At 40.1% G+C, this 15,333-nt stretch overlaps 1 protein-coding gene across 1 annotated transcript in view; it reads left to right on the top strand.

The window, feature by feature from the left end:
• TMEM132B (transmembrane protein 132B) overlaps positions 1–15,333 on the top strand; it is a 421,888-nt gene that overhangs the window by 165,282 nt on the left and 241,273 nt on the right. The window contains exon 3 of the mRNA XM_044685397.1: positions 14,326–14,512. Within this exon, the coding sequence (XP_044541332.1) occupies positions 14,326–14,512 (187 nt within the window). The remainder of the gene's footprint in view (positions 1–14,325; positions 14,513–15,333) is intronic.

Genomic DNA, 15,333 nt, shown 5'->3' with positions numbered 1-15,333 from the left:
TTCCTCCCTTCTTTCCTCCCTCCCTTCCTCCCTTCTTTCCTCCCTCCCTTCCTCCCTTCTTTCCTTCCTCCCCTCCTCCCTTCTTTCCTTCCTTCTTCTTCCCTTCCCTCCTCCCTCCCTCTCTCTTCCTTCTTTCCTCCCTCCCTTCCTCCCTTCCTTATTTCCTCCTTTCCTTCCTTTCATTTTTTCATTCATCAATCCACTTACCTGTTCCTTTACTAAGCAGATATTATATACTAGACACTAGTGCTAGGGATACAAAAACAAAAAGTGAGACAGTCCCTGTCCTTGTGCAACAGAAAATACAGCAACACTTATATCAAGTACAAAATATTTCTCTTTCTTTTTTTCTTTTTTTGAAAATGGCATTTATTAGCAATTGGATAGATCAAGAAGAGGCACATGTAGGAGGTGGCAACTGAGCTAAAACTTTGAATAAAACTAGCACTTGTAAGAAGCAGAAATGAGGAGGAGGTACCATGAAGCCATGGGAGAGAGACTGTACAAAGAGGTCATTAATTATCTTGGTCAGAGAAGAGCAAGTATGCCTGATATGCTACAAAAGGGTGGGACAAGACTCACTTGTCCAGAATACTGTATAAATGGAGATTTTGAACCTTGGACTGCATCCCCTATAAGTCCTTAGTATTTCCCCAAATTCCCCTTAATCTCTCCTGTGCCTCCAACTTTGTGTGATCACGTTATTGTTTTATAGTTGGCTATAACTCCTCCCTCTTCCTCTTTTGCTCTTGGGAGCGGGCTGGTTAGTACCTTTTAGTTAGTTTTCTTTGTTAGTTTATTATTAATAAAATTTATAAGCATAATATTTAGTATTTTGTATATTAATTTTAGTCTCCACAATACAAAGGTCCAGCATCTCTTCCCTTCCCCAAATTCTTTTTCTTCTTCCTTTCTTTGCTGCTGCCATGACTGAGTCATGAAGAAAGGCGATCCGACATACCCTCTCCCATCAATCTCCACCCCAAACGTAGGCTCCATATAGACTTGCTGAGAGAAGTGTGGTATTGACCAAAATTGGGCCTGTCTGCATGAAATAAGCCATTCTCTTTGGGCAACGTCTGACCACTTGAACTTAAGGGGCAAACAGAAAGCTGAGCCCTTCCCCATTGCTCATCCCCCTACCTCCGGCCCCAAAGAAATATGTCTAATGAATATCTCATGTCTGAAACATTGGGCTGGATTCAGCAAAGGGAGCTGGTAATTACCAAATTGAGAGAATCATGAAGCGCTTTTCTAAATTTGAAAGGCTCATCAAGAATAGATCAGGAACCGGGCAAAATTAATAGTTATGAACTCATTTCCATAGAAATGGACTTATTAGCAAGCATGCCAGCTGCCGAAAATTATAAGATCTCCTTCCTCTGGCTTGTAGGAAATAACCTAGTGTGTGTGTGTGTGTGTGTGTGTGTGTGTGTGTGTGTGTGTGTGTGTGTGTTTATAAAAGTAATTCTAGCTTTATTTTTATTGCTTCTCCAACCCCAGGATTTCATGGAGTTTTAGCTAGCCACTGTGGCAGAGAGGGAGCCCTGGAGAGGAGATCAGGGCAGGGTGGAACTTCCCAGACAACCTTCTACCCCTCTGGCCAGGCACTGATTCTCTTTACCACTCTAGGTAGCTCTGTTCCTACAAAAATGATCTCCAGACCTTTGTAGGACTATAGTGGGGGCTTTGATGAGATTAAGGGGCTGCTAACAGAGTGAATGGAAGATTCATTTTTTTCCCAGTTGAATTTTCACTTTTCTGGTATTATCTTCACCCCACGCCCACAGAACACCCACGATCCAGAAGGGATTAGAAACAGCTCCCAGCTCTGGTCACAGAGCCTGGTGCAGCCCAGAGAGAAATTAGAGATTTGATCTGACAGAACAGACATTCTCTTAAAGGAGTTTTAGCAGATGGGTATGAAGAGAATTCCTAATATCGGAGACCATTTTATTATTTTTCTTGGTGTTGGAGTATTGTGGCTGATGCATGGGATTGAATATTAAGTTTCTCTACACTAAAGCTCTTAAAATTGGGGCAATGCAAAGTTTCTAAGTGAAATTACTTGGAAGGGAAGCTACTTGTCTCTCTCTAGTTTCCACCTCAAATATTTACTCGCTGTGCTTTCTGGACAATTCTCTTTAATTGTCCATTTTAAAGAGGTCCATTAAACCTATAGCTCTGAAGGAGGTCCCACAGTCATTGAGGGTCCGTCACATTCCCATTGGAAAGTCTTAGGAAGAGTATGTCATGAACAGAAGGTTTGCTGAGCATCAAGCAGGCATTGGGTTTAAAAAGTAGTTACTAGATTTATTTGCACATTTTGTTTTAATATGACAGACATTTCCCAACATATGTGGCGCCAGATCTCCTTTACAAAGCATATTGCTCAGGTACACAAAACCGAACAGATGATCAATTATTAATAGAGAGGAAGGAGGCGCATTCTGTATTTAACATGAACAGTAAAAAGGACTATGTTGATTTTATTGGCTCTGTTAAAAAAAATCATTGTGTTATGTTAAAGAATCACAATATTTGAAAGTATAGAAGGGGTCTCGGGTCCCTTTTTTTCTTTTTTAAAAAATCCAAATAATATCTTATTTTATAGAAGTATTTTTTGCATGATAATACATATATAACCCAGATCAAATTGTTCAATGTTTCTGAGAGGGAGATGGAAGGGAGGAAGGGAGAAGATTTGGATCTTATGATTTTGGAAAATGTATGTTGAAAAATGTTGTTACATGTAATTGGGAAAATAAAAAAATATTTGAATAACAAAAATAATATTTTATTTTATGTAAGTATGTTTTGAATGATAATACATGTATAACCCATTATTTCCCAATATTATATTACATGTAATTGGGAAAAAATATCTTTGAATAAAAAAATATTTTATTTTCCCTATTACATGTGAAAACAATTTTTTTTAAACCCTTGTACTTCGGTGTATTGTCTCATAGGTGGAAGATTGGTAAGGATGGGCAATGGGGGTCAAGTGACTTGCCCAGGGTCACACAGCTGGGAAATGGCTGAGGCCGGGTTTGAATCTAGGACCTCCTCCTGTCTCTAGGCCTGATTCTCACTCCACTGAGCTACCCAGCTGCCCTGTGAAAACAATTTTTAAATGTTATTTTTTAAAAGTTTTGAGTTCTAAGTTCTCTCCCCTCTGATCCTCCTGTCCTCTCTACTTTCCCCTCTTCCTGAGCTGGTAAGCAATCTGGTATATATCGTATATGTATAATCATGTAAAATGTTTTCCCATATAAGTCATTTTGTGGAAGAGATCTCAAATAAAAAAAGAAGAAAAAGAAGAAAGAAAATGAAATATAATATGCTTTATTCTGCATTCAGATAGTAGTTCTTTTTAGGAGGGCGGATGGCATTTTTCATCATGAATCTCTGGGATTGTCTTGGATCACTGTATTGCTGAGAATAAGTAGATCATTCCCAGTTGTTCATTAAGAAATATTGCTGGGGGCAGCTGGGTGGCTCAGTGAATTGAGAGCCAGACCCAGATACCAGAGGTCTTGGGATCAAATCTGGCCTCAGACACTTCCTACCTGTGTGACCCTGGGCAAGTCACTTAACCCCCATTGCCTAGCCCTTACTCTTCTACCTTAGAACCAATACACAGTATTGATTCTAAGATGGAAGGTAAGGGTTTAAAAAAAGAAAAAAGAAATATTGTTGTCACTATGTATGTTATACTTATGGTTCTGCTCATTTCACTCAGCATCAGTTTAAGTAAGTCTTTCCAGATTTTCCTGAAATCATCCTTCTTGTCAATTCTTAGAACTGTGAGTTGGGGAGATAGGAGGAAGGGAGGATAGGAGAAGGAAGAGAAAGGAAGAGAAAACTAGAGGAAGGGAAGGAAGGTAGCCCCCAGCCCTGGGAGGGGAAATTGACCCAAGCTCTTTGGAGCTCAATAAAGATCAGGTAGCACTTATTGTAGAATAACTAGGTTTTTATTTAGTTAGGAAAGGGAAAGTTAGGTAGGGAAAAAGGATCTCCTCTGGTAGGCACTTCTCCAGGGTCAAGAGCCTCTAGGTTGAGAAAGCCTCCCGGTAGAGAAAGTCTCTAGGCTAGAGAGAGAGAAAAGGCTCCAAAATTCTCTCTTTTATACTTTCTCCAACACCTCCCACAAAGGAAGTGGGAGGTGTCGGGGGAAGTTGTAGCAGGGAGCCCTGGGAGATGTAGTGTCCCAGGGCTTAGAACATTTTTAAATGACACAGAACACAGTAGTATTCCATCACTATCATACACCACAACTTGTTCAGCTATTCCTCAATTGATGGATAGCCCCATAATTTCAAATTCTTTGCTACAACAAAAAGAGCAGAAATGAATATAGTTATACAAATAGGTCCTTTTGGAGATAGCCAGGGGACTCAGTGGATTGAATTAGGCATAGAGACAGGAGGTCCTGGATTCAAATATGGCCTCAGATACTACCTGGTTTTGTAATCCTGGACAAGTCCTTTAATCTCTATTGCCTGGCCCTTATCACTCTTCTGCATTAGAATCAATATGCAGTATTGATTCTAAGATGGAAAGTTAAAAAAAAAAACAACCAACCAACCAACCAACCAAATAGGTCCTGTCTTCTTTTAAAAAAATCTTTTTAAGTCCCATTTATTCTAATCCATATATGAAAAGGAAATCTTAATATAATGTTCCTGAAAAGCAGTTATTTAGCCTCCATTTGAAGACCTCCAGGAAGGAGAAACATGCCATTGCAACTCATTCCACTTCTGGATAACTTGAATTGTTAGGTGTTGCTCTTGGCATCAAGTCTAAAATTGCCTTCTTGGAATTTTCACCCATTATTTATGCTTCTGCCTTCTGGGACCAAGCAAAACAAGCCTTATGTTTCTTCTACATGACAGCCTTCAAGATTCATGAAGTCAACCATCATGGCCCCCCCAAGTGTTTGTCTACTCTGGGCTATCAACTGTTTCTCATGTGACTTGGACTCAAGGTTATCCTTCTTAGGGTCCTCACTCCCCCCTTCCCACTTTTCTTTAAACCCTCACTTTCTGTCTTAGTAACAACTCTAAGACAAGGACAAAGGCTAGGCAAATAGGGTTAAGTGACTTGCCCAGGGCCATATGGCTAGAAATTGTTTGAGGCCAGATTTGAACCCAGGTCCTCTCAACTCTAGGCCTATCTGTCCACTGAGTCACCTCGCTGCCCCTCTCTAGCCCTTCTTAAACTGTGACAGCCAGACCAGAAGAACTATAACTTTGTATGTATTCTCATTAGCAGAATCTGTGGCTTAAAGTCTAGGAATAATGTAGTACATTTTCTTAAATATCTTCAAATTGCTTTATAGAATGGTTTAACCAATTTATGGCTCAATCATTGAATTAGCATCAGGCTTTGGCTCTGAGACATTTTTGTAGCTATGCTATGAACATTCGTCATTCATTCATCCATTCATTCATTCAATAGATAGAGTGTTTGACTTGAAGCGAGGAAGAGCTGGGCTTGAATTTCACCTCAAATATTTACTCTCTGTGCTTTCTGGATAATTCTCCTTCATTTCAGGAAAATGATAGCATGTACCTCACAGAATTGCTGGATTCACAACTGATAGAGTAAATGGAGAATATTTTCCAGGCCTTAAAGTATTATGTATATGGAAAATATATGTATACGTCAAGTATTATTAATGAATGCACTAATTTTATAACCCTGTGTAGAGTGTTTGCTATGTACTTGACGCAGTAGATCTCAGCAGGACAGGTCCAAAGGTTGCGATTGTAGACAGAACCGTGTTTTATTATTTTATTATTATTTTTTAATCTCTTGTCCTGCACACTAGTAATTCTCACATTTGGGAGATTTTTAACTATCTGGTTTGATTTTATGATATTTTTCTCATGGTTTTCATGATATTTCTTTCATGCCATATACATCTACAAATTAAAGTGGATATACCTGTGTATGACAAATGAGATAATGCAAAGAAAATGATTTGTATTCCTTAAAATACCATTTAAATATTAGCTCTTATTATGTGGAAATATATGAAGGTTTGAGATTTTTTTACAGAGTGGAAAACCCCCTCTTCCAAATTAAAGCCATAGTTGATCATCATTGGGGTTCCTAGGTAGCACAGTGGATAGAATATAGTATCTGCAGTCAGGAGGACCTGAGTTCAAATCTAGACCCACCCATTTATCAGCTGTGTGGCCCTTGGCAAGTGTTTTAACTTCTGTTTGCCTGGAAGGCAGGGAGATGACTCCATAGACAGAATGCTGGGCTTTGAGTCAGAAAGACTTAAAATCTAATCTGGGCTTGGATATTTACTAGTTGTGTGACTTTGGGTAAGTCATTTAATCCCATTTACTTCAGTTTTCTCATCTGTAAAGTGAGGGAGGAGATGACAAAACATTTTAGTATCTTTTCCAAGAAAACTTCAAATGCAGTTACCTAGAGTCAGACACAACTGAAATGACTGAATAACAACAACACTTACACAATACTTCGAGCACTTTATGAATATCTCATGTGATCCTCACCAATAACCCTTGGAGGTGAGTGCTTCAGATAAAGAAACTGAGGCAAATAGAGGTTAAGTGACTTGCCTGGAGTCACGTAGCCCGTATAGATTAGAGATAGAAGTTGAACAGGCTAGCTCTTTGACTGTTACTCTATGTAGATCATGGCACTTCTTTAATTTTGGAGATAATTTTAAAAGAACTTCTGTGGCTTAAAAATTGACTACTGGCCATTCAGTGATGACCCTTTCTGACTTTACTGAGCCTAGCCTGTGGATGAATGACTCACCATTTGTCACTGGGCCTCTCGTACCCAGAGCTTTCCTAATTATCTAGAAGCTCACTGGTCTTGCTTCCACTCTCTTGGCATAACTTTTGAGGACCAAGGATCATCTCCTCGATATGGCGAAACCTTGATTTTCATCAAGGACTTAATGAAACGTGTGTATGTATGTATGTATGTATGTATGTATGTGTGTGTGTTGTGTGTGTGTGTGTCCCCATTTGAAAACTCACCTACACTGGATGTCCAAAGAGGACATGTAGCTCTGGCTGGGGGCTTTGCTGAGCCTTTTTCAGATTTGCTCATCCACCTTTGAGGGTCCATTTTTCACCCAATTTTCACTTGTGGCTTCCAGAAGCTGTAGCATGCACACTGGCCACTCCCTAGTAAACCATCTTGGCAGATGGACTAAACCAGGTTGAAGGTAACTAACAGAGCTAAAACCTGTTGGTGAATTATGGACCCTTCCTGCAACCTGTTGAGATAATTGGAGATGACCTGGGGTTCAAGAGCTGAGCTGAGGGTGAACATGATCCGATTTGGCATTATTTCATAAGAGTTTCTCGGTTGCCTTGCTTCTGAGGAAGAAATCGAGACCTTGGCTTTTGGGAAATCAATGATATGCTGACAGAAGCCACTTTGTAGATTTTTGATTTTCTTTTCTTTCCTTTTTTTAAAGGGGGTGGTGGGTAAAGGAGGGAAAGCAGCTTCAGAGACAAAAGCTGCATGCTGGGCAAAGATGCTTAAAATGAAGCCTAATTAGAAAACAGTCAGTCTGACACATAAGGGGAGCCCTTTTAGCAGTCTGAAACACCCCAAGTGCCTGATTGGGAAAGGATGACAGCTTACACTGAGCACTTAAATTGCTTACACAGTGTTTAAATGACTTCAGAGACGAGACAGGAGGTGTTCCATGGTCTGTAGAGCAAGACGCTATCTTGTCTCCAATTCTAGATTCTGTGGCAGGACCAGTTCCCTAGTTCTTTCCAGTTCTGGCCTTGACCATGGCCCATCATCCACTGCTCTGTCAGTAGTATGGAACCCAGAGGAGAGGAGTTTAGGTTGGCAGAATGAACCTCACCTTTGTCAAATCTTTTTCTAGGTCCTGGTGGAGTTTGAGATTTCTGCTGCAATATTAGGGAGTTTTACTGCTCATTTCCTCTAGCCTGCTCTTTTCGCAGTGAGGTTTCTTCCTGTATCTCCTTATTTCATTTTTGAATTTATTAATTAATGCTATTAATTCTGGCAATGGCATGTTAACTGACTACCTTATATATATTAACTCATCATCCCTGTGATTCCCCAGAGGAAAGCATCCTTCCCTGGTCACCATTCCCCTGTTGAGAGTCTGTTGATATCCTCCTTTTAGCATGCAAATTCTGTGAGGGCAGGAACTGTCTCTTTTTGTGTTCTCTTTGTTTATCATAGGACCTAGCACAAAGGTAAGGGCTTAATAAGTTTTTTATTCATTCATTCATGTCTTACAGGAAGGGTTCCTAATATGGGGATCATGAACTTATTTTATAAATACTTTTGATAGCCTTATTTCAATATAATTATTTCCCCTCATAATCCAATGTATTTTATTTAATGCTTTTAAAAACATAATTCTAAGAAAAGGTATGGGGCAGCTGGGTGGCTCAGTGGATTGAGAGTCAGGTCTAGAGATAGGAAGTCCTGCCTTCAAATTTGACCTCAGACACTTCCTAGTTGTGTGACTCTGGGCAAGTCACTTAGCCTCCATTGCCTGGCCCTTATAGTTTTTCTGTCTTGGAAGACATTATTGATTCTAAGATGGAAGATAAGGATTTGACAAAGAAAAGAAAAGAAAAGCTCCATGTGTTTCATCAGACTGTCAAATGACTCCCTGCCATAAAAAAAAGTTAAGATCTCCTGCCTTAGATTATGGCTCTATAATAAGTTGCATCATCATTAGCAGTAATAGTAATTATTACTAATAACATTAGTCCATAAAAGTTAAGAACAATATTTGAAATGGCTCACAGTCTGATTATTTATAATCCCAGTGCTGTGTAGAATTTAAAAAGATCTCAAAATAGAGAGATCTAGCAGAAGAATGGAAGCAGAATCAGGTACGTCTCATCTCCGTCATCCTTTCTTCTAGGGAAGTCCTCACCAAAAGAAAGATGCTTATCGAAGATGCTCTTACCTCCTCATACTTTCACTCATCAAAAAGTAGTTATGTTGTCCTATTCTGAGATAGTCCAAAGAGCACTAAATCGTGTGTTTTTTTTTCAAGATTGGATAAGTAAGTAGAAAAAAATGAGAAGAAATGAATTTTGGATAGGCCTTTGGTAGAATCTTGTTTAGATCAGATCAGTGCAGTTTGGTTTTGTCAGTCTTACTAAGGCATTTAAGTGATATAGTGAGCACAAAAGCACATTTCTATTTCTCTTGTCCAGATTTCAGGGTGATGCCAGCAAGGAATGAAAGGAGGCTTCTTATTCCCTTCTACAACCCTATTTTTAAGCAAAACTCAAAGCAAAGTCAAAGATTTAGACCTGGCAGGAGCATAGGAGATGATTTATTCCATCCATGTCATTTTATAGATGAGGAAATGGAGGCTCAGACAGTCCACAATGATTCGTGTAAGGATCCCCAGTTAGAAAAAGGAAGAGCCTGGAAGTTAACCTGGGTCTTGACTTTCAATGCAGTATTCTTTCATATGTCTCCTTGGCATTCTGTTTGGGCTACAGCAAGTGTATTTAAGGGGACTGGAATCCTTTTCCTTTAAGGATCATCCCAGGTGCCACTTCAATCAAGAACGCTTCCTTGGCTCTTCCCACACTGTCCCAGCCCTCTGCCCTCCAAATGCCTGCTCAAATGTTTCTTTTTCTGCATCTGACAACATAGATCAAAAATGGCCCTAGTAGGCAGAAGTGGGAACTCTGAGAAGAAGCTACAAAGAAACCAATTTTAAGTTTAATGTCAGAAAGAACTTCCTAACTATTAAAACTGCCCCAGAATAGAATGAGCTGTTTTGAAATGGGGAGGATGGATTCTCCTTGAGTAGAAATCTATATCTCTATCTGGGGGCAGCTGGGTGGTACAGTGGAAGGAGGGCGTTGGCCCTGGAATTCAAATGTGGCTTCAGACACTTATTGGCTGTGTGACCCTATGCAAATCACTTAATTCTTTTTGCCTCAGTTTCCTCATCTGTAAAAGGAGATGGAGAAGGATACTCCAGTATCTTTACCAAGAAAATCCCAAATGGGGTAAAAAAAAATCAGACATGATTGAAAGTGGTTGAACAACAACAAAATCTATATCTGTATCTGCATATCCACACAAATGCACACATGTATATGTGTATCTATTTCTAGCTATCTATAGCTATCAGTTGGAAATAACATCAGAAGGAAAGCACTAAGATTAAGGCAGAATAAGAAAGGATTCTTGCAGAAGGTGGGAGTTTAGCTGAGGCGTGAAGGGAGCCAGCAAACAGGGATGAGGAGGCAGAGAGATCTAAACGTGGAAGACAGCCAGGAGAAGCCCTCAGAGTTGGGAAATAAGAGTGTGGTTTGTGTGACACTGTAAAGATGCCGGGGTCACCGGATGGAGGGGTGTATAAGCATAAGGCTACTGGAACAATAGCTCTGTGAGGGAGACCTGTTCTCAGAAGCCTGAGAAGGGAATAGGGGAGGTTGAGGCACAGAGGAGAGAGCTCAGAGAGTTCATGGAATCTCCTTGTCCCAAAATGTTTGACCTCTGGCACGTGTATGATCTTATTTTACCTCGTGCCAGAACATGGGCTTCTTGCAGGCAGATTCTCCCTTGTCCCCCTTCCCTTCCCAGTTCACATTTCTAAAAGTTAATGGTAAGCAAGGATTCTGGGTGATGCCTTTACAACCATGTTGGTGACAGTTTCTTTTCTCAGAGGTTTTTTTTTTCTTTTACAGGGATGTCATTAGCTAGTCAATGGAATAGTTGCTACATAATCTATACGCTGTTTTAGGAGGGAGGTACTTGCCATTCTGATTCAACAGAAACGAATTTTTCCTTTTTAAAAATGGTGATGTATGTTGATTCTTCAGACTACTGGCTTGGCTTCAATTCTGTACAGAATCCTAGAAGGTATTATTATAGGGATGGCAAATTGGGCAAATGCCATAGACATGTTGAACATGGATTTCAAAATGATGAGGGATGATGGCAATTATGATATGCTTGTGGATGAGCTGGAAAGATGTGGGCAAATTGGAGAAGGTACAGAGCTTCATTGAAACATTGTAAAGGGAGAAAAGTTTCAGTTTGGAGTTAAGAAAGACCTGGAGTAGAATCTCAACTTGGCTGATTACTAACTTACTTTACTTGAAGAGGCAAAATAGAAATAGTTGATAGGACACTGGACTTGGACTTGGGAAGACTTGAGTTCACATCTTGCCTCTGACACTTTTTAGATGCGTGTGTCCTTACATGCATTCTCTAAGCCTCAGTTTCCTCATCTGTAAAATAAGGAGGTTGGACTTAATGACCTTTACGGTTCCCATTTAGCTCTAAATTTATGATCCTGTGAAATTTTTCTGAACCTAACCAGTTCCTATAATTAGGTGGGAAGGAGATGAGAAAAGAAAGAAGGATGCAGTAGTAAATATTTATAATCCTTAAGATACAATATAAATACTAGCTAATATTAGTAATAAATATTAGTCATTAGTAAATATTAGCAATATTAGTAAATACTAGCTAAAATTAGTAATTTAGTATTAGCTAAAATTAGTGGTGGTAGTGGTAGTGGTAGTAGTAGCAGTAGTGATAGTAGTGGTGGTGGTAGTAATGGAGGTTGTAATATTAGTGGTGATTACTGGGAGTATTAGTCGTTAGTGTTGGTGGTTGTATTAGTTGCAGTTTTAGTGGTGGTGGTAGTAGTAGTTATTGTATGGTGGGGTTATTATGAGAAAAATTTGGGGCAAGCCTTCATAAGTATTAAAGCTTTAATTAATATTAACAATACTGTTAGTATTATGTGGAGAAAATAGCTCCATCCCTCCTCATGGCATCCACAATGACCTGGAATCCCCTGACTATTTATTGCCTGAATATCTGGCATCTGGCATCAGCTTCAGGGTCATCAGCATACAACACCATGACCAAGGATGGAGCCAGGAGTGTATATAGGTCCTGAACCAGGAAGCATGAGGCTTCTTCTACTTCTGTGTGGGTGATGGGTGGGGCTGCTGCAGGATGTCCAGCATAATGGATAAGCTAGATTAGGGTAAACTTTCTCCAAGATCAATCTATCCCTATTTTCTCCTTTTCTTTCCCCCTCTCTCTTTTTCCTCTCTCTCCCCCTCCCTCTCTCTCTCCCTTTCTTTCTCCTTCTCTCTTTCTCTCTCTCCCCACCTCTCTCTCCTCTTTCTCTCTTCCTCTCTCTCTCCCTTTCTTTCTCCTTTTCTTTCTCCCTCTCTCCTTCTCTCTCTCTCCCTCTCTCTCCTTCTCTTTCCCTCTCTCTCTTCTCTCTCCTCTCTCTCCCTCTCCTTTTCTTTCTCCCTCTCTCCTTCTCTCTCTGTCTCTCTCTGTCTCTCTCTCTCATCTTTCTCCCCTTCTCCTTTCTCCTATGAATAAATCATAATAAATATTAAAATATATTGTCAGAATCTCCATATTTTCATCTTTACAGCATTACCATTTCTTCTACTACTACACCATTATGGCTGTTTTGTTGTTCTCTACTTGTTTCTGCTATATCCAACTTTCCATGACCCCATTTGGGATTTTCATGACAAAGATACTAGAGCAGTTCACTATTTCCTTCTCTAGCTCATTTTATAGATGAAAAAAACACAAAAAACTGTGGTAAACAAAGTTAAGTGACTTGTACAGGGTCGCACAGCCAGTAAGTGTCCAAGGCTAGATTTGAACCCAGGTCTTCTTGAGTCCATGTATGTCTGGAACTTTTCCCACTGTGCCACCCAGCTGTGGGTTCTCCTCCTTGTTCTCCTCTTCCTCCTCCTCCTTCTCTTCCAGACTTTATATTGAATCTTAAAGATTGCTAAGTATTTACCACTGCATCCTATTCCTTCTTCTCTTCTCCTCCTCCCTTCTTGGTTTCCCCTCTAGCTCTGATCACTATTGCTGATCAACATTGGCCAATATCAGTCAGATCCATATTTGGTGGTATTCCCTGTGGTTCCACATACCATGCCTATTACTCTCCAGACCAGACTTCCTTTCCATAATCATCACTCCCTGAGTGCATTTCTCCCACTATTAGAATATAAGCTCCTGAAGGACCATCTTTTGTATTTGTTTCTCTAGATCAGTGGTTCCCAAACTTTTTTGGCCTACTGCCCCCTTTCCAAAAAAAATATTACTTAGCTTCCCCTGGAAATTATGAAACTATTTATTGAACTCAGAATAGAATGTAATACAAAAAAAATTGTGGCCATCACCGCCCTCCTGGATTGCTGCAGCACCCACCAGAGGGCGGTGGCGCCCACTTTGGGAATCAATGCTCTAGGACGGGTTGGCAACGTACGGCTCTCAAGTCATATCTGGCTCTTTTTAGGGCCAGATATGGCTCTTTCTGCAGAAGCCATAAAGTCCATTTTTTTTTCAGGCGCTGTTACAGAAGTGGCACTGTGAGCACTGTATGGCTCTCACGAAATTACATTTTAAAAAATGTCGCGTTTATGGCTCTCACAGCCAAAAAGGTTGCCGACCCCTGCTCTAGGACCTAGCTCAATGCTTGGGCCTAGTGAGTGCTTAGTAAACACTTATTTATTCATTTATTCATTAGCATAATTGTCTTTGTTAAATACATCTTCATTAATAATAATAATATTATTATCAATAATTTTATTAACAACAACAACATCAAAAACAACAACAACAACAACACGCAACAACAACACAACAACAACAATAACAATAATAATTCTTGGCTCTCCTGAGTTGGGATCCCATGACTGACAGAACAGCAAAGGCAGGAAGGCTCGGGACACTCATCGATGCAGCGGGAGGTGGTCTAGTTTACTTGGCTGGAACATAAGGCATATGAAGGGGGAGTTACACGAGGTTGGTCTGGAAGGATAAGGTTGTACCTTTCATTATAAACACACACTTTGGCCTGAGCCAGTGAATCGAAAGGACAAAACATGCCCCCCAATTCAGATGAGAACAATTAAATAATTTTGCAACATCTGTGGTTTTCTATGGTTCCCAGGGCTGGCGGACATGGGGAGACTTAAATACCCTGAGATAATATGTCATCTGAATGCCCCATTTAATCGGCGATGGATCTCCTTCTTTTTTTTTTTTTTTTTTTTTTTGCAAAGCCCTAAAACCGGGCTGTTAGTTTCCCTCTGAGCCCAGGCCATCAGAGGAAATCCCGTGATTTAGTTTTTTATTGATGTGGCTGGTCTCCTTGTTGAACTTGACAGTAATTCTTCGGCTTGGAAAGGCAAAATGCAGCCATTTATTACATTCTTGACGCTTTGCTGATGGTTGGTTTTAAATTGTGCTTTAACTCGTTTTTTTTTTGTTTGTTTTTGTTTTTTTTCTTAGAATAAATGCCTCCTTCTATGAGATCTTACAGATGGACTTTGAAATCGACAACAGCAGTGGGTTGGCGGGAGCTCAGCAAGTGACCTGGCAAATCGAGTACCCCGGGGAGGACGCGGCCAGCGAGCTGGTGGTCTCCGAGATCTTCGTCAGCCAGACGACGTTCGCCGGCATCGTTCCTCTGGCAATGGTAAGAAATAGCTTCTCGTTACAAAAACGTTTTCTTTTCGTCCTCTTAGTATTCAAGCACACATGAAACATTCGATAATTCGCCACTTCCCATGCACCTGCTGCAAGTTGTTTAAACAGGAAAAATACATTTCAATAACATTTTATTTACCCAATATACCATAACAGCTCCTTGGAAACCATTAGAGTCTATTGTGTGAATCCTTTTTCGTTTGTGGATTATTGGCCTGATATGCTGAAATGGTTCCTCGGGAGCCGTTGTTTTCTATTGCCATCATCTGATTGCCATGCGTGTTCACCAGGGCTAAGTGTTACAATTAGTTAAGGCATTCTCATTGAAATATGTTAGGGCTGGGAATCTTGGGATAAGACCATCTTTAAAGAAGCAAGGTGAGAGAAAAGTAAAAATAGGAATCATGTAACCACGGAAAATTTTTCTTAAAAAAAAAATAAAATATTTAAATCTAAAAAAAAATAAATAAAGAAGCAAGGTGGAGGGTGACCCAGAGGTCACTAGAGAAATGCCTGGTGGATAGAGAAGTAGGCATTTTTTCTGTTAATTTTATTACTCCCCATATTAAAAAAAAATGTCAGTGGCTCCCTATTACCTTCAGGATCAAATATCAAATCCTCTGTTTGGCTTTTAAAAGCTCCTCAAACCTGGCCCTTTCTACCCTTCAGAAATGCCCCCTCCATATTCTGCTAGCTTTCCAACTAGTCTTCACACGCAACATTCCATCTTCTGACTGAGCTTTTCCCTGGCTCTCCCCCTGTGTCTGGAATGCTCTCTTTCCATATTTTCTCCTTCTTTCTTCCTTGGTT

Source organism: Gracilinanus agilis, chromosome 1 (genome assembly GCF_016433145.1).
Source record: "Gracilinanus agilis isolate LMUSP501 chromosome 1, AgileGrace, whole genome shotgun sequence".
Taxonomy (NCBI): domain Eukaryota; kingdom Metazoa; phylum Chordata; class Mammalia; order Didelphimorphia; family Didelphidae; genus Gracilinanus; species Gracilinanus agilis.
The sequence above is the reverse complement of the archived record's forward strand: the minus strand, read 5'-3'. Positions and strand labels throughout refer to the sequence as shown.